General features: G+C 37.0%; 1 protein-coding gene across 1 annotated transcript in view; it reads right to left on the reverse strand.

The window, feature by feature from the left end:
- LOC105442888 (hyalin-like) overlaps nt 1–20,377 on the reverse strand; it is a 52,975-nt gene extending 32,598 nt beyond the window's left edge. The window contains exons 1-2 of the mRNA XM_030975937.1: nt 20,288–20,377; nt 15,547–15,798 (exon numbers count right to left, since the gene is read on the reverse strand). Of these exons, the coding sequence (XP_030831797.1) occupies nt 15,547–15,798; nt 20,288–20,351 (316 nt within the window). The 5' untranslated portion in view covers nt 20,352–20,377. The remainder of the gene's footprint in view (nt 1–15,546; nt 15,799–20,287) is intronic.
- Nucleotides 20,378–20,637: the final 260 nt, after the last annotated feature.

Consider the following 20,637-nt stretch of genomic DNA (forward strand, 5'->3'; position numbering starts at 1 on the left):
TATACATCTGTGCAAAAATGCGAAGTTGGCACGCCTACGTCCGTGCAAATCGGCGAACAAAGCAAACAAAGAGTTAAGGAAGAGACTAAATAAGATATTGTCACCAGGGTCCTAAAGGCAAAATAATATAAAAACAATATACTTACATATTGTTGTCCAAGTAACTTCAAAGCCCTGTAGCTCAATATTTTTGTCAGTTTTCCAGGTCATGAATGCAGAATCCGTGTTGAACAGCGTTAGAGGTTGTGGCACAATACTATTCTCGTAAAAATATATCTGTTTCGATGGCACATTTTCCCCGTTCAAATCCAGTAGATCATCATAAGATAGACCTGCTCCAACATAAAGTTCATCGTGGTTTACTTCTACTTCAAACGGACTACTGAAAACGAAGGTGATTTCAGTAGCTCCAGGAATGAACAAGAGGTAGACCCTTATATCCCGGAAATTATATGTACCTGGGTAGTTTGGTGAAGAGTATCTACCGCTTTGACACCGTGTTCCATAGCAAGTGTTTACAACCCTGGTAACTGGTTATGCAAACGAAAAGAAAGAAAAAACATAAAAACAACAACATATCTAGTTTCAGATTCAAAAGTATGTTATATGTATGTAGTAGTAGTAGTAGTAGTAGACTTTATTGGATAACTTGTTTAGCACAGGGCTAATCTGCCACAAGGTCCATTGCACATAAATAGAAAGCAAAATAAATATACAACAGTTTAACAAATACAATATGTTTTGATAAATAACCGTTCTGTCATAAATAAGAAAGAAACACTGGTTAAGTTTTTTGTCATATATATATATATATATATATACATACACTCACACAAACACAGTCATTTGCAAAAGTTAAAGGCCACCTAGAATTGTGATGATAATTCTGTCACTGAGCTTGCATAATATTATCTCATTTAACAGTTACATACTTGGTATTTTACAGTGGACCTAATATGATCATGCTGGTGCTATGATTCCATTTGACTATTTGAGGGGGGCATATAGGCAGGTGTTTTATGACTTAGGAACATGGTTTTAAAAAATGTCTAGGTTCAAAGGGCCCTCAAAGTGACCTTCAATCAAGACGGCCACACTGATATTTTAAATATCAAAACAGCAAGGTAGGGCATAGCAAGTTACAAAATTTGAAAAAGAAATATGTGGTTGTTTATGTGGGGACGAATCCTTCAAATTCTCATTGAGATATCAATGGAGCTCAATGAGAATTTAAGCACCATCTTTTGCTGTTTGTCTGAGCACATAATAATAAGTTATCCAATCATTAGTTTAAGTTCAGATTTTTTTTAAGTTAATGCCCTTGTTGTGGGTGGTCTAATATATATATATATATATATATATATATATATAATGTAATAAAAACTAAATAATGAGTTGGAAACTAATTGTGAAATGAATCTTTCATCCACACATGAATATATTCTTGGAGGTCATCAAGCCATGAAAGTTAATTACAAAGATGAGAAATTACAAAATAACTTACAGACATTCTGAGAGCAATCATAACCCACTTGCAAATTTTTACATACACAAGCGTATGTTGACACTGCAGATCCTGGTCTGTCGTAGCATATCTCACCATTGGAACACTGGTTCAGCGCACACCATTCTGCAGAAACGGGCAAGATTGAAGAAAAAAAGTGATTCAGCAGGAGAGTTTTGAATTAATTTACATGAAGTACAGGGCACAGGGAAGTGGGAAACCAGATACAGAATTCTCAATGTAAAGGGGTACTGCAGGCGCGGCAAAAGTGGGGGGGGGGGAGATATTCACATTTTTCAGAATCCTACTTCTGTATCACTCTAGACTGACGAACAGAAATTAGATTCACACTCATTGTCACACTTTTCTAAAGCATAATTACATCTCTAAAATAAATATCTGACAAAGCAAGAAATTGTTCTTAGGTTATGTGGGGGGAGGGGTGGTGGTAGAGGGGAAGGGGTAGTGGTGGGGGAGGAAGGAAGTTAGCATATATAACATTTGAACACATTAAGATGTGTACTATTCACAGCTGATGTAGTTTGGTCAGGGAAAACACACCCGCTGGATAGGACATGTATCATAACACAATGAAGAGCACACAGAAGCACAGGGTAGTACATGGAAGAGCACTGAATCTACCAGATCATTTTTGCGTCTATGTTGTTGCTTCAAAACTGCGCAGCTTGTGATGCTGTGCGTATGTAGCAAAGATGACCCAACTAATCTGGGCATTTACTAAACTTTGAACTTTGGAAAAGATTACCTTTAAAGCCCCACTGTCCTACTTGTAGCTACTTGCTCCCTCTATAAAGAAAACTTCCCCAATCGGTGCCTGTTGGTCCCCCATGATCCTCTATTTCTTATGTTATGTGAGAGCTGAGTTGATGAGATAGCCACCTGTCAGTGACCTTGCTGTGTGGTCTAATCCCTCCCAGCCACACTAGTGTTGATAAGCTTTAAATGTAAAAAACTGTCAAACCGTTAACATATTCAAAACTAGTCTCAAGACACATTTATTCAAAATTGCGTTTGATGATTAATTAACTCAGTTCACTTTGATGTGTATTCCATATGTATTGTAATTTGTATGTCTATTTGCATTTTTAGTTTTGTATAAGATGTAATTTTATATATCAGTCTATTTTGTGTGTAAAGCGCTTAGATTCTTCGGTGGTAAGCAATTTATAAGAGGCGTTTTTATTATCAGGTGGGCTGTATCTAATACAGACCACCTTATAATTTTGTTAAAATTGCCTTTATTATTTATCAGGTGGGCTGTATATCCTACAGACCACCTTATAATTTCGTTAGAATTGCCTTTATTTATTATTATCAGGTGGGCTGTATCTAATACAGACCACCTTATAATTTTGTTAAAATTGCCTTTATTATTTATTTATTTATTATTTATCAGGTGGGCTGTATCTAATACAGACCACCTTATATTTTTGTTAAAATTGCCTTTATTATTTATTTATCAGGTGGGCTGTATAACGTACAGACCACCTTATAATTTCGTTAGAATTGCCTTTATTTATTTATTTATTAAATATTTTTCTTATTTCTAACCACTTTTTTGTTAGCAAGATAACTTGAAAATGGCTCGATCAAATGCCTTGAAATTTGGCACACATATGTATAGGCATATGTACAAAGCACAATAACGTTTTCAACATTGACCTTCACTGATGACGTCATCTAGGCACCATTTTGTAAAAATCAACTCATGATCATATCTTCATAACCAAAAGCTATTTCTCATTCATATTTATCATGATCGAGGTCAATATCCGTCCGGTCAATTTCAGGTCAAATAACGCGCACGTGCGCGTACGTCGGCGCGTCAATGCGCGCGCAAAATTGTAAAATGCTCAAAATCGTCTCAAAATCATTTTGCATACGTTTTAGGCCATTCTAAGCATTTTATAAAAAATCGCGCACGCGCGCATGCGCGCGCGTTTTCGCGCGTAAAACTATTACACAACATAGAATCGCCATTTTTTTTCTTTCATAATATTGCACATATTTTTACAAACAAATTGATACCATGTTTACTATTAATAACGGAATGATCCCCCGTTTAACATAAATTTCCGTGCGCGCGAGCTCTTGTAATACATATCATAAATGGGCAAAAAGATGCCTATACAAAATCCATTGTAGCTCTTTAGGATGCAAGGTGACCCGAATTTTTTTCTTCTTATTGTGATAGAATATGAATTGGAGATATGATTTCAAGTCTCATTTGACCCTTACTTTTCTCATGACGTCATCATAATGGCCTCCGAACTCATAATTTCAATTTGCATATTATGATGTCAGTATATTTTTCAAAAATTGATTGCATCTCTGTAAATATTGATCGATTTTCTTCCAAATTTCGATATGTTCTAGCTGAGACAATTCGTTACAAATGTAGTTAACAACATTTTTCATTTTTGACAAAGGAATCATGGCGTATTTTTGCGATTAAAGGAGGCATGTCAATTTTTCACTTTTTGCGTGTATTCTCTATGGGACATGACTTTTTCTCAAAACTGGATTCTACATTCCCGTCTTTCGCGAGCAATATCTCCGTCGTTTTAGCTTCGTTTAAGCTGAACTTTGAGTATGATGTAGCTGAGACAAAGAGCTATCTCAAATGTACCCTTCATTTTGTCTAAAATTTTAGTTGGACCAGCCCACCTATACTTGTTCCAAACAAGTATTACAAATCTAGTTTATTATTATTATTTATTTATTTTTCTTATTTTGACCCACTTTTTTGTTAGCAAGATAACTTTGAAATGGTTCAATCAAATGCTTTGATATTTGACACACATATGTATAGGCAAATGGACAAGACATGGTAAGGTTTTCAACCTTGACCTTGACTGATGACGCCATCTAGGCGCCATTTTGTGAAATTTTCTGAAAATCATCTCATGATCATATCTTCATAACCAAAAGGAATTTCTCATTCATATTTATCATGATCAAGGTCAATATCAGTCCGGCTAATTTCAGTTATAAAAACGCGCGCGTGCGCGTACGTCCGCGCGCAAAAATTTTAAATGCTCAAAATCGTCTTAAATTTATTTTGCATACGTTTCAGGTCATTTTAAGCATTTTATAAAAATTCGTGCGTACGAGCATGCGCGCGCGTTTTCGCGCGTAACACCATTAACAAACATAGAATCGCCATTTTTTTTTCTTTCATGATATTTCTCATATTTTTTCAAGGAATTTGATACCATGTTTATCTCTTTATGACCATTATTAACAAGATGAGCGTAAATTCAAGATAAATGTCAGTGCGCGCGAGCTCTTTTAATACATAGCATATATGGGCAAAAACATGCCTATACAAAATCCGTTATAGCTCTTTGGAATGCACCGGAATCCTCAATTTTTTTTCATATTTAGATAGAGTATGAGTCGGAAATATGATTCCATGTCTCATTTGGCCATTAAGTGTATCGTGACATCCTCACAATGGCCTTGGAACTCAAAATACGAATTTGCATATTATGACGTCAGCATATTTATGTAAAATTTATTGTATCTCTGTAAATATTGATCAATTTTCTTCAAAATTTCGATATGTTGTAGCTAAGACAATTCTCTACAAGCGCAGTAATAACCATTTTTCATTTTGATGACGTCATCATAGTGAAAATTTTGGTTAAAGGCCTCATGTCAAAAACTTCATAATTTGCGTGTTATGCCTATAGAAGGTGAATTTAGTTCACGTTATGAATCTACATGATATTGTCTTTTAAGAATTTGTAAGCAGTATGTCGCTTATTTTTGCTCTATTTTGTCTCAAATTTTAGTTGACCAGCCCACCTATACTTGTTCCAAACAAGTAATATAGGCATATAGAGAAATCAAAATAAGGTTTTCAACCTTGACCTTGACTGATGACGTCATCTAGGCGCCATTTTGTGAAAATTAGCTCATGATCATATCTTCATAACCAAAAGGGATTTCTCATTCATATTTATCATAATCAAGGTCAATATCAGTCCGGTCAATTTCAGATAAAAAAACGCGCGCATGCGCGTACGTACGCGCGTCAGTACGCGCGCAAAATTTTTTAATGCTCAAAATCGTCTCAAATTTTTTTTGCATAAGTTTCGGGTAATTTTAAGCATTTTATAAAAAAAATCGCGCACACGCGCATTTTTGCGCGTAAAACTTTTACACAACATAGAATCGCCATTTTTTTGCTTTCATAATATTTCAAATATTTTTACAAACAAATTGATACCATGTTTATCTCTTTATGACTATTAATAACGGAATGATCGACCGTTTAACAAAAATTTCCGTGCGCACGAACTCTTGTAATACATAGCATATATGGGCAAAAACATGCCTATACAAAATCCATTGTAGCTCTTTAGGATGCAAAGTGACCCCAATTTTTTTTCATATTTTAATAGAGTACATGTATGATTCAGAAATATTTGTTCATGTCTCATTTGACCCTCAATTAACTCATGACGTCATCATAATGGCCTCCGAACTCAAAATTCCAATTTACATATTATGACGTCAGCATATTTATGGAAAATTGATTGTATCTCTGTAAATATCGATCGATTTTCTTCCAAATTTTGATATGTTCTAGCTGAGACAATTTTCTACAAATGCAGTTTGTAATATTTTTCATTTTGACAAAGGCATTATGGCGTATTTTTGCGATTAAAGGAGGCATGTTAATTTTTCACATTTTGTATTCTCCATGGGACATGACTTTTTCTCATAACTCGATTCTACATTCCCGTCTTTCGCGAGCAATATCTACTTTGTTTTAGCTTCATTTACGCTGAACTTCAAGTATGTTGTAGCTGAGACAATAAGATATCTCAAATGTGCCCTTTATTTTGTCTTGATTTTTTGTTAGATCAGCCCACCTATACTTGTTCCAAACAAGTATTACAAATCTAGTTATTTTTCTTATTTTGACCCACTTTTTTGTTACCAAGATAACTTTTTTGTCATCTTCAGCAAACATACTCAGCTACTTCAAATGAGGAGTTTGAACCTTGGCAGGACAACATTCCCCCAGATCTACCGTCCGAGCCTTTTGATGATGCGCTACCAGCTTTTCAGGAGCTCAAGAATGTTCTTCACAAGACCAGGAACGCCTCTTCTCCCGGACAAAATGGGATTCCCTATAAGATGTACAAGAAATGCCCGCGACTTCTTAAGATTATTTGGAAGCTTATGTTGGATGTTTGGAGAACCAAATATATTCCCGTACAGTGGAGAGTTGCCGAAGGGGTATATATTCCGAAGTCAGCCACCCCAAATGAGAAGACAATTACAGATTTTCGCCCTATTGCCTTATTGAATGTTGAGGCAAAGATGTTCTTTGCCATTCCTGCAAAACGTCTCGAAACCTACATGCGAAAGAACGGTTATCTCGATACTACAGTACAGAAGGGAGGTGTAGGAGGTCATCCTGGCGTTTGGGAGCATGTTGCTACGCTTTGGGAAGTTATCAAGGATGCAAAAACTTCTCAAAAGAACTTGGTTGCAATATGGCTGGATCTCGCCAATGCTTTTGGATCAGTTCCTCATGCAGCTATTGCTTTCGCGTTGAAATGGTACCATCTGCCGGAGTCCTTAGTTTCACTGATGAACAATTACTATGTTGGGCTTTACGCTAGATTTTCTGTCAAGGACTGGAACTCAGAATGGCAGAAATTTTCAGTAGGAATTTTCATGGGGTGCACCCTTTCACCAATTCTTTTCGTCATCACTTTCAATCTCTTGAACGATTTTCTAAAGTCGACGCCCGCAAAGCAATATCATCTGAAGAAAAGGGACTTCAATGTTCCTGTGATGAAGGAGTATATGGATGATATAACTATCATTACTGCTTCGGTTGAAAGTGCTGGTTCTATACTTTCCAAAGTGAATGACTTCATGGATTGGAGCAAGATGAGGATTAAGCCAGTGAAGTCGCATTCCTTAGTAGTGCATGGAGGCAAAGTAAAACATATCGAGCCATTCGCCGTCGACGGCCAGACGATACCCGGAGTACATAATAAGCCGGTGAAGTTTCTAGGACGTCTGATTGATGGGAACCTTAAAGACAATGTTGCTCGTCAGGACATGATGGTCTCGCTTGGGAGATGGCTACATACTATCGACAAGTGTGTTTTGACTGGCGTCATGAAGTGCTGGATATATCAATACCTAATTGTACCAAGAATGCAGTGGAAACTTATGATATATGATGTACCAGTCTCACAGGTAGAGAAGATGGAAACTCTCGTCTCAAAGAAGCTACGTCGCTGGCTGGGAGCAAGCAAGAACTTAACAAATATTGCACTCTACTGCCATCAGACAAAGTTGCGTCTCCAGTTAGCAGGACTCACGACTACAATGAAGAAGACTGTGGTGAATGCGGCACTCCAGTTGCGACACAGCAAAGACAATGTTGTCACAAGTATCAGGTCACAGTCTCGTCATGGTCGCAAGTGGGATGCTGAGAAGGCAATATCTAGAGCAGTTGCGGATGGAGGACATTGTAAGAGGTCAGGTTGGACGACGAGGGTTGGGGGCTGGTCAATTTCGTAAACCTGTAAGGAAGCTCACTCAACGTGAAGTAAGAACAGAAATTAGCGAACTAGTCGTCAAGGAGCATGATAATTTGAATTTTGTAAGAGCTGTACAGATGCCAATTCAAGGAGCTTGGTCATCATGGGAAGGAGTGCAGCAAAAGAAGCTGTCCTGGAGGAATCTGTTTGATACCAGCCCTAAATTGCTGCAGTTCATGATTGGTTCAACATACGACACTGTAGCATCACCAGCAAACCTAAAGCGGTGGGGATTAAGTGAAGACGATGCTTGCAAGTTTTGTCAACAGAAAGCAACGACTACTCATATTCTTGCTGGCTGCCCGATAGGTCTCCAACAAGGCCGGTACACTTGGCGTCACAACCGTGTGCTGGGTATCATCGGGGATGCTTTGAAGACGAGGTTATCAGAACACAATCAAAAGCCGACCCAAACACAAGCATCCTTTATCCATTTCGTTAGGGAAGGAGAGGCTACAAACGTTTCAGGCAGAAGGTCTACAGGAAGGCAGAGGACTTGCCTTGATGGAGCTAGCGATTGGAACATTCGAATCGACTTGGGGGAGAAGTTGATTTTTCCTCCAGCCATTGTCGTGACAAACCTACGGCCTGATGTCGTAATTTGGTCCCCTACTTCAAAGAGGGCAATTCTTCTGGAGCTGACGGTACCTCATGGGGCAAATATGCAGCGAGCTCATGAGAGGAAGAGCAGGAAATACGAAGAGCTGCTCCTAGAGGCTGAGCAGAACGGTTGGAGAATTGAACTTTGGCCAATAGAAATAGGTTGTCGTGGTTTCTCCAACAACACACTCCTCCGGGCTCTCGGTCAAATTGGTTTGGGCGCAAGGCTGAGAAACAAGATAGTGTCACTTTCTTGCTCATGCGCAGTAAAGGCGTCATTTCATCTCTGGCTAAGGAAGGATGAGCGAGAGTGGACACGCCCTATATCTACTTAATCAGACATGACAACACGTCGTTGCTACATACGCACAGCATCACAAGCTGCGCAGTTTTGAAGCAACAACATAGACGCATTATTCAAGAAACAGGTTAGTTTGAAATCCGTCTGGCCAGATGCAGACCACCTTATGTGTGCCTGCATCAGAAACGGATTTAATTTTTAACATCTGTCACATCTGGCCACTGATGAAGAGTGTGACACTAACCTGTTTTCTTTTTGTTTATTTTTATTTGGACAAGTCATCGCCCTCCGCCTGCCGGATGGAGGGTTTTTAGGCCGTTTTTTGGTTTTTCACATTGATATGGTTCAATCAAATGCTTTGATATTTGGCACACATATGTATAGGCATATGGGCAAAACACTGTAAGGTTTTCAACCTTGACCTTGACTGAAGACGTCATCTAGGCGCCATTTTGTGAAATTTTCTGAAAATCAACTCATGATCATATCTTCATAACCAAAAGGATTTTCTCATTCATATTTATCATGATCAAGGTCAATATCAGTCCGGTCAATTTCATGTTCAAAAACGCGCGTGAGCGCGTACGTCCGCGCGCACATTTTTTGAATGCTCAAAATCTTCTCAAATTTATTTTGCATACGTTTCAGGTCATTTTAAGCATTTTATAAAATATCGCGCACACGCGCATGCGCGCGCGTTTGTGCGCGTAACACCATTACAAAACATAGAATCGCCATTTTTTTTTCTTTCATGATATTTCTCATATTTTTTCAAGGAATTTGATACCATGTTTATCTCTTTATAAACATTACTAACAAGATGAGCGTCAATTCAAGAAAAATGTCCGTGCGCGCGAACTCTTTTAATACATAGCATATATAGGCAAAAACATGCCTATACAAATCCATTATAGCTCTTTGGAATGAACCGTGACCTTCAATTTGTTTTCATAACTAGATAAAGTATGAGTCGGAAATATGATTCCATGTCTCATTTTTCCATTAAGTGTATCGTGACATCATCATAATGGCCTTGGAACTCAAAATACGAATTTGCATATTAGGAAGTCAGCATATTTATGTAAAATTGATTGTATCTCTGTATATATTGATCGATTTTCTTCCAAATTTCGATATGTTGTAGTTAAGATAATTCTCTACAAGTTAAATGATCACCATTGTTCTTTTTGATAACGTCATCAGAGTAAAAATTTCGATTAAAGGCCTCATGTAAGAAATTTTACAATTTGCATGTTATGACTATAGAAGGTGAATTTCGTTCACGTAATGAATCTACATGATATTGTTTATTAAGAATTTTTAAGCAGTTTCTCGCTTATTTTTGCTCTTTTTTTGTTTTCAAATTTTAGTTGACCAGCCCACCTATACTTGTTCCAAACAATTATTATATGTCTAGTTTATTATTATTATCCCTACAAATTAAAGCCAACTTGAAATGAAAACTGAAAAATGGAAACTACATGTAAATTCATTTTCAATATTTCTGCTATTAGGCCAAGAGCATTAGTTTTAACATGGACATTGCTCATAACAAGCTCATTTTTTCAGGGTAGGTACAGGAATTTTTCTAGAATAACATACTAAAAGTCCTTATAAATCCTCCTTGAGCGTTTTCCGCAATCCAAGATGGCCTCCAAAATGGCTGGCATCCAAAATGGCTGCCATTTCCTGAATTTTGTATAACTTTGAACTAGAAAACCCAAATACAAAATTTAAATGTCTAAATATATGTTTTTAAGCATAAGGAACTCAATAAAATACATGTTGATAAATTTTGAACCACACAAGTAGCTTGCTATAATTATATAAACCACTTTAGCCCTTCCAAAAATCCAAAATGGCACCCAAAATTGCCACCATTTCCTGAATTTCTTATAGCTCTGCAACTAAATGACCCAAATACCAAATTTAAATGTCTAATCTTATGTTTTCAGCATAAGGAACTCAAACAAATACATGTACTTATTAACACATTCTGAAACACACAAGTAGCAGTTAACACACTAGAGCCCTTTCCAAAATCCAAAATGCTGCCCAAAATTGCCATTTCCAATTTTATTTCATTGTATTAAAGTAGATACGTTATGAATGTTATCAAATGTCTAGACTAGAATAACACCATTGAAATACATATCAGTACATGCACACCCACCCACCCACACATACGCGCATACATATGGCTGCTTCCATCATCCTCAAAGACTGACAGTGTACAACCGTGAAGAGTACTCAACATTAGGCCTAAAATAAAAACTTGTTGTATTGCCCTTTGGGTGCCAAAACATGGGTCGTTCGGTCGGAACAGTTTTTTTTTTTTTAAGTTTTTTTTTGTCGCCCTCTTTGGGCTGATATTTTTCAGTTTTTAATGTTTTTGTTTTTGTTTTTTTCTTTTTTGTCCCGCCCTCTTTTGGCTGATATTTCTCAGTTTTTAATGCTTTAATACATGTGTTTCAGCATCATCATTCCATTCATATCTTTTTTACCGCATAATAATCCATGGTTTGCAATGTTGGGAATGATTTGATTCTATGCATTTATATCCCATTTATCCCAACAAACAAAATACTTTTTTTTTTTATTCATTAATAATAGAAAATATCTAAAAAAAACAGTTAAAATTTTTTTTTAAATTAAATGCCGACTGTAGATTTTCAGATTTTTGGGTCAGTCACAAAGGGCAATACAACAAGTTTTTATTTTAGGCCCTAGATGGAACTGAAAATGTAAACACATTAGTGCCAAGGTCGCTAAAGCGTTATATACATAATGAAGTGGACAGCAAAGGCAAAAGTCACACAGTATCAAACAGGAAATGCACTTCAATAGCACATGCCATCATCTCTGCTAGTAGACCCAGGTCATTTATGTTGCAATATTGTTGGGAATAGCTGTGTATATACACCGAAAATATGGCTCACGTGAACAGATAGACATCTTGAGCAGCATGAGCTTTGTCCTTCATGGAGTGGTTTCATGAAAGTGGTCATGCAGAGTGACCAGTATGAGAGGATGAGAATTGAAACTCTGCCCTTCATCAATTTGGACCCCTCCAATCTGAATACCATCTACACGGCACTATGCTTTGCACAGTCACAATGTGAAAAGCATATGTGCAGTAACATTTGACCAGCCCTTGTACATCAAGGCAGCAGAGATTGTAGCTTCTTCTCAAGACTTAGAAAAAGTAATCGTTCGTCTTAGTGGGTTTTACCTCCTCATGTCATATCTCGACAGCATAGGCCACATCATGGGTGGAAGTGGGCTTGCAGAGCTTTGGGAGACAGTGTACGCCAAAGGGTCTGTTATACATATGCAATCTGGTCATGCATTTTCCAGTTCTCTTCATGCTCAAATTCTTACTGCAGCTGCCCTCATTGGTGTGTTGATGGGTAAACCTAGGACCACTTAGCAAATCTGTATGGTGCACTTCTCAGCCAGGACAAGAAGGCGACTGATGTAGCTGAGGTGAGGAGAAGTGTGTCAAACAGTTATTAAAGTCAGATCATTTCACAACTCCTTGACCAGGCAGCAGGACAAAGTAGGCCAGGGAAACTTTGGGTGCAGTACATCCGACAATTGAAGGGAACCAAAACCTTCATACCAAGTTACTTTTATTGTAAAGTTTAAGATACATGTACAGTATTTGAAAAATATCAGTGAAAATTTGAACAAAATCGGGCAAGGAATAAAGAACTTTTTGAAATGACTAGTCACTAGAGGGCGGTATTCAATTTGATGACATCATCTGTGGACAACTCTCCATGCCTTTTGTACAGCAAATTTCATGTTTTTCCTTCTTTCTTGTGATTGAGATAATCTACTCCCCTGAAAGTAAGATATGAAATGCAAAATGATAATTCTACTTGTTATGAAGTCGGATCAAGAACACGAATAAATACAAAGAAAATGAAAAAATTGTGAAATTTTATGTATTTTGTATAATAATAAATGGATTGATTGAGATATAGTTGCATGATATTACAAAAACGATGTCAATGAATAAATATTTGTTCTGTTGGTATCAATATAATTGTTCCATTTACAGTATGTGAGTTCACCACGATTTAAATATTTTGTTCAGCTATTGTTATTATTGTTACAGAGGCTGTTTATAACGACGAGAAACAATAAAGTACAGACTCTACTTCACTGACTCCGGATGCACTATTTTGTCGTCATGATCTCGAACCCTTTCAATGGTTTCAGAAGTGGGATTTTGACTGACAGCGAGGGACAATCCAAGACGATTTAGCAGTCCATACCAGACTCACCCTCTCCGTGGCATCGGTGATGGCATCGATGATAGCAACATCATATCAGAGTGACAGAACATGAACTTTAGACCGGGTTTGTGTTAAAACAGCCTCGGTCAGATACTTGATAGTTATCTTTATGCTCGTGTATGTTTTGATTTAGTTGATGCATCGATAATATTTTCTTGTTTAATCTTTATGCATGAAGTACTTGGAAACCTCAGTACAGGAAAATGGCTACCACTACGACTACCTTGACAACTACAACAACAACAGCAACTATCACGCCAACTGCGCCCACTACAAATTAACTATTAAAAAAATAGATGATCATTAGATGTTCTATTCTATATTTATAAAGGATATCATTTATTTTTTAGGTTGATGTCTTTACATTCAATTCTTAAATCAAACTTTATTTCCCAAGTAAAACTGACCTGTATGACAAACAAAGCTGTATTACCTTTATGTTGTCCTTGCCATCTACAAAGCTGCAGAAACGTCAGTGAAAACCGATAATACAGATATTTTGCAGTTACAAAAGGATTTTTTTTCATTTCTGAGGAAAATCCATGCAGGTTTACGTCATTAACTCAAATAAGCATAATTTCAGTAATACTGACCTTGTAAAATAATGACATTAAAGCTGCAAGAATCTTGATTTCCACTGGCATCAGCAAAGGTCCAGGTAACTTGGGTGCTACCAATGTTAAAGAAATCTGTTGTTGAATGACTTTGAGAAATAATTGTCGGGACTAGTCCACTGTTGTCTATTGCAGTAGGTGCAGTAAAGAAGACTTGAATCCTCGTTTGACTTAATCCAACCCCTTGCAGGACATCCGCAGGGCATGTGGCAACAGGTGGGGTTCTATCAACTGATAGATAACATTTGGGAAGAATAAATGTACGAGGAATCAGACTAATTTCAAATCTCATCACAAGATTTTCACATTTTTACCTTCATACATGTGTCCATAGGAAATGTCCTTCCCTACATTTTCTCGATAACGAGACCCACAATTTTCTGGAAGCTTAACATTTTAGTTGTATTATCCCCAGAGCTATCAAAGAGCTGCTAATTATACCTCAAATAAAGTTATGGCCTCAAACGATTCTAGAGTTATATAGCAATGACAAATAACACTAACATTCGGTGGGTAGCATATATATTATCAGTTATATTACGAACCAGGATTGTAAAATTATAGCAATATTGTATTAATTCATTTAGTTTAAAATGGCAGAAAATGTGTCTTGCAAAGAACTACATGAAAAACATATCACAATCATGCAACTGATTGAGCTATAAAAAACTGAATGGCTATGTATAACAGTATATAGCAACATAGGCTCTAAAATGTCTTCCTAAGTTTAAATGTAAGAAGAATCAAAATATGGAAATAATAATCTATGCTACAATTAATATAATGCAAGCATGCATTAAACAGATGTATGCCTCCAGAATTCAATCTCGATGAATAGATTGATGCATGAAAAAGTTTAAAAAAACACTAAACAACGCTAACCATGACAGCTCGAAGAATGAACATAGCAAAAAGTAAGAAGAAACTGTTCATCAAAAGACCCAAGCAAGACTTTTTTATATCCAAATACTATTTCATTAAACGCAGCTGATTATTAGAAATATTATTCCACATTTTGGTACACAGGTATAAGAAGTTGGACAAATTTTGTATGTCATCAAAAAATGTCTGTTTTTGTACCTGCTCACATGCTTGTGTTCTACATGAACTGTTTCATCAACTAGATATTCACTATTCACTATTGGTCTTATTATCCCCCAAACTAACCAACCTATTTAATTGAATGGAGCTATTGTGATGACACATACATTTTATACATAAACACTGTAATTTAATAGGTAGAATATCAGGAACCAGGCTCCAAATATGTAGTAATACAGTATTGATGTACTTTAAATTGACACCCAGAAGAGACTAAAATTGGCAATGTATGTATAGCAACAGTTACTCTTAATGTCTTCCCATTATAACCACATTCAACTTTTTCAGTTCTATAATCTATGAAAAAGTTCATATACATGTATGCAAGCTTGTAAAGAACACTTGCAACACTACAGGATTGAAACATAAAATGGTAGAGATATACAAGGTGATTCTTCTGCAAAAGAATCAAACTTTTAGATTTATTGGATCAAATTTACTATTTAAAAAAAAAATGATCATTAGATGTTTTATGCAGGTTTATGTCATTAACTCAAATAAGTATTATTTCAGTAATAGTGACCTTGTACAATAATGACATTGAAGCTGCAAGAATCTTGATTTCCATTGGCATCAGCAAAGGTCCAGGTAACTTGTGTGTTACCAAGGTCAAAGAAATCCGTTGTTGCATGAGATTGAGAAGTAATTGTCGGGACTTGTCCACTGTTGTCTATTGCAGTAGGTGCAGTAAAGAAGACTTGAATCCTCGTTTGACTTAATGAAACCTCCCGCAGGATATCCGCAGGGCATGTGGCAACAGGTGGCGTTCTATCAACTGATAGATAACATTTGGGAAGAATAAATGTACGAGGAGTCAGTCTAATTTCAAATCTCATCACAAGATTTTCACATTTTTACCTTCATACATGTGTCCATAGGAAATGTCCTTCCCTACATTTTCTCGATAACGAGACCCACAATTTTCTGGAAGCTTAACATTTTAGTTGTATTATCCCCAGAGCTATCAAAGAGCTGCTAATTATACCTCAAATGAAGTTATGACCTCAAACGATTTTAGAGTTATATACCAACAACAAATAACACTAACATTTGGTGGGTAGCATATATATTATCAGTTATATTAGGAACCAGGATTGTAAAATTATAGCAATATTGTATTAATTCATTTAGTTTAAAATGGCAGAAAATTTGTCTTGCAAAGAACTACATGAAAAAAAATATCACAATCATGCAACTGATTGAGCTATAAAAAATTGAATGGCTATATATAACAGTATATAGCAACATAGGCTCTAAAATGTCTTCCTAATGTTGTAAATTGGAATTTATGTTGTAAATTAAATAGGAATTATGTGGTGCAAAGATGCCCCCCCCCCTCCTTCTTCAGTCAATGGCAAATTGTTTCCCCTCTAGAGGGATTCCCATTGTATTGTTTCCCCTCTAGAGGGGTTGCGCAGGGCATGTGGCAACAGGTGACGTTCTATCAACTGAAAGATAAAATTTTAGAAGAATAAATAAATGAGGAGTCAACCAATTTCAAATCTTACTCAGTAAGCTACTGAAATGATTTTTGGCATCTGCCTTGCACAATCACACTGATTCATATGGTTTGCTTTGTACTAACCAACATGAGTTTACGGCAGGAAGAAGTTGTGTGACCCAATCGGTTAATGTATTACTCAACTGGAGTACTTCACTAGACAAGAGACATTGAACAAGAATAGATGCTGTATTCCTTGATATTTTAAAACGCCTTTGACAAAATGCCTCACCATGTCTTGCTCTCTAAACTAGCTGTATATTTCAATATCCAGGGTCAATTGTGGCACTGGATATGTTCATTTTTCTCTGGGCAGATTCAACGTTCTTGCCATTTACACAGCTGCAGAAAATGAAGGGGCTTTAAGGGGATAAAAAGGAGCGTTATTACCTACTTCATTTGGGTTTTTATTAATTATTAACAGTGGGCAGGAGTGTCTAAGGTTGGCGAAAAGAGGAAGGGCCTATAGTCATGTAGCCTGGATAGGTAGGGGCTAGCTGGAGGCGCAGGAAGGGGGGGGGGGGAGAGCCCCGCAAGATGGGTGTTAAGGATGAGTGTATATTATCTACTTAGTTTAAAGAGGTTTTCTTATGAAAAGTGGACAGGATTGTCTAAAGGTGATGAGAAGAGGGAAGGCATATAGATTTGATGCTTAAGGGCTAGTGGTAAGTGGCGAGTGGGGCGGGAGGGGACCAGGAAGGGGCGTTAAGGGGATACAAAGGAGTGTTTATTACCTACTTCATTTTAAGGGGTATTATTAATTATAAACAGTGGGCAGGATTGTCTTAAGCTATTATTATTTGTTTATCATTATTCATTATTCTTATTCTAGCTCTCTGTCATTGGACGACATTATTTTATAATTATTATTTTATTAATACAAAGACCCTATACTGTCATCATTACCTTTATTATCATTATTTCTCATTAAGTTTGTTAATAATATTGATTCTGTGGTCACTTTGCTTGCTTCTCGTTAGCCATTTCTCGTCCGCCTTGATATAGTTTGTATCGAGGCGTTTCACAAACATTTTTAATCCGTAAATTTGTTTTATTATGAAATGTGAATCGCGTCTACACGTACATGAACACGTGGTATGCGTGCGTACGCACGTTCTTCTGCAAGCAGAGGTGACTGTGTGTGCGAACGGGTGGAGAATAGTTTGTCACTTCTTTCATTTCTATGTCCAAATTTGTACTCAGTTTCAAGCTAAGGTAAATGCAATATTGAATGGAAATTACCGATATCTGCTTACTGATATTTTGGTTCTTCGCTTTCTGTTTCATCACTGGCTTTCAAGTCAATGTCGCATGTATCATCGACCTTGATTTTCTTCTTTTTTGAGGGGGTATCGTGCGCTGCCTGTACCGGGGACTTGGCCGAACAGGTTTGGCTGCAAGATGTGAATCGCTATTGCACGTTCCGTAACAGCAATGCTTTCCCATTATTCTTGCCTAAAACTTAGTGATTTTAAAGATCAAATGTATATATGATGAACAAAATCACATCTCAAAGATATTTATTATTCAAGTTTGAAATTGCCTCCTTTTTGTTCTCTCTCTCTCAAACTAGCGAAAGCAAACAATACAATCACAGCTAGCGAACACAGTCATGTATTGTATGCACAAAAAGTGCAGGCTGCTATGCACCGCAAGTTCTTTGTTTGATCGATCCTCCGATTACGTAATGCGATTTAAAGGTCTGTGAATACATTACGAAACTGGCCTATTGGTAGGATTGTCGTCCTATGGTGACATCAACAGGTTTGAAGCCCATACCTCTTCTGGTTCTTGAGATACGGTGACAACGAGGCTAATGTCTATAACCTTTGACTTTGATCGACTTAATCTCAATTCTAATCAGACCGTCTAAATTCCTGTGGTGAAACATACTACATGTATCACCAAATTCAAAGTTCATACCTTTAAAGGGTAATCCAACCCTTGTAATTCATTTGCATGAAAGCAGAAAAATAAGAGAAACATAATGGCGACAGTTTGAAATAAATCTGACCAATAATAAGAGAGTTTCTATGAATGATTGAAATATGAAAATCACTAAAGCTATGCAAAATCTCAAATTGGCAATTTTGTCAGTGGATCACTCTTCCGTTTTGTTGTGTACAAAAATATCTTAAATGTAAGTTGTTCACCCTCGGGGCAGTACTCCAAATGTGTTATGGATAGTGTTTAATTTAGGTCCTTTAAAGAGAAAAGACCCTCCCGAGCCATACATTTTTAACCTAGATGGATGTTCAACTGCACGCAGTCGAAATGGATGCCTCCACTATAGAGCGATTTTACAAATCAAAACAGGAGCAATTTTAAACATTCAAGTTCGATTGTAATCCATTAACAGGTTCACAGAATATCGTGATTACAAGCGATTTTTCATATTATATGTATGACCCTTTGAAGTTTGAAAGTAACCCATCCGTCGGTATTGACAATGTGTTCACAAGCTATTTTTGCATACATAATGATCCCCATGACCTTTGACTTCACGACCTCAAAATCTAATCAGTTCATTGGCTCTCCAAGATACATATATGGCCCAAGTTTCGCGGTAATCCATCAATCGGTTCTTCAGATAACGTGTTCACAAGCTATTTTTTGCATACATAATAAGCCCTATGACCTTTAAAGGATGGACGGACAACCAGAAAACATAATGCCTCTGGTTACTTTGTAGCGGAGGCATAAAAACTATATATTTCAGTAATTTTGTGTGTTGGAACAAATGGGACAGTTGTCCGGCACTACATCACAGTGACATTACCGATTCAGCCAATTTGAAGTTCCGTAATTAACGTTGTATAAACCGCCCTCGTGTATTAACCGCACCCCTCTTTTTTGCCCTATAAAAAAAAAAGGTTTGTGTTAAAAAAACCCACGCGGGAAGGCCTTTCATTTAACGGCGAGGTGCAGCTGAATGTGTAAGATCATTAATGTAAATTAAAAAACAGTAGAGGACCTAGGATAGAACCTTGTGTAACGAGAAAGCAGAACAGATGGACATACGGAAGGACGGACAACCCAAAGATAGCATGCCTCTGGCACCACCTCAGGTGGGCGGAGGCATACAAACCTTTCCTTCCTTTTCTTCCTAAATAAAAAACAACAACTTAGTTTTAAAATTGCTATGCTGGGTGTGCTGGGATAATTACCATTCACCTCTCTCATCCTAAGAAATCTGGATATTGGACAGGTATGGCTGAATGAGTACAAAGAGCATGAAAAGAAGACCCTTTGTGGCACATGGAATACCTTATGTATGTTTTACAAAAGATGCATAAGAAATCGAAGAGACTAGATGACGCACGCAGTTGAAAATGATGCCTCTGCCATAGAGCGATTTTCCAACCCAAATTGTATTTTTACAACTCAAGTTTGATTGTAATCCATTACATGTTCTCAGAATATCATGATAACAAGCCATTTCTATCTTTGATCTTATGACCCAAAATCTAATCAGGTCATTGGACCTGGGTTTAATAGTGATCCATCCGTATGCTGGGTATGCTTGGATAATTACCATTCACCTCTCTCATCCTAAGAAATCTGGATATTGGACATATTGATGTTGGTATTAAAATATTTTATTTCTTTGAACAAATTATCTAGCAGCTCAAAGATAATTATCTGCACAGCCATCAACATCAGAAGACTAAAATGGGGGGGGGGGGCATATTAAGGAAGAGACTAAATAAGATATTGTCACCAGGGTCCTGAAGGCAAAATAATATAAAAACAATATACTTACATATTGTCGTCCAAGTAACTTCAAAGCCCTGTAGCTCAATATTTTTGTCAGTTTTCCAGGTCATGAATGCAGAATCCGTGTTGAACAGCGTTAGAGGTTGTGGCACAATATTATTCTCGTAAAAATATATCTGTTTCGATGGCACATTTTCCCCGTTCAAATCCAGTAGATCATCATAAGATAGACCTGCTCCAACATAAAGTTCATCGTGGTTTACTTCTACTTCAAACGGACTACTGAAAACGAAGGTGATTTCAGTAGCTCCAGGAATGAACAAGAGGTAGACCCTTATATCCCGGAAATTATATGTACCTGGGTAGTTTGGTGAAGAGTAACTACCGCTTTGACAC

The sequence above is a fragment of the Strongylocentrotus purpuratus genome, unplaced genomic scaffold (assembly GCF_000002235.5).
Source record: "Strongylocentrotus purpuratus isolate Spur 01 unplaced genomic scaffold, Spur_5.0 spur5_scaffold_8, whole genome shotgun sequence".
Taxonomy (NCBI): Eukaryota; Metazoa; Echinodermata; class Echinoidea; order Camarodonta; family Strongylocentrotidae; genus Strongylocentrotus; species Strongylocentrotus purpuratus.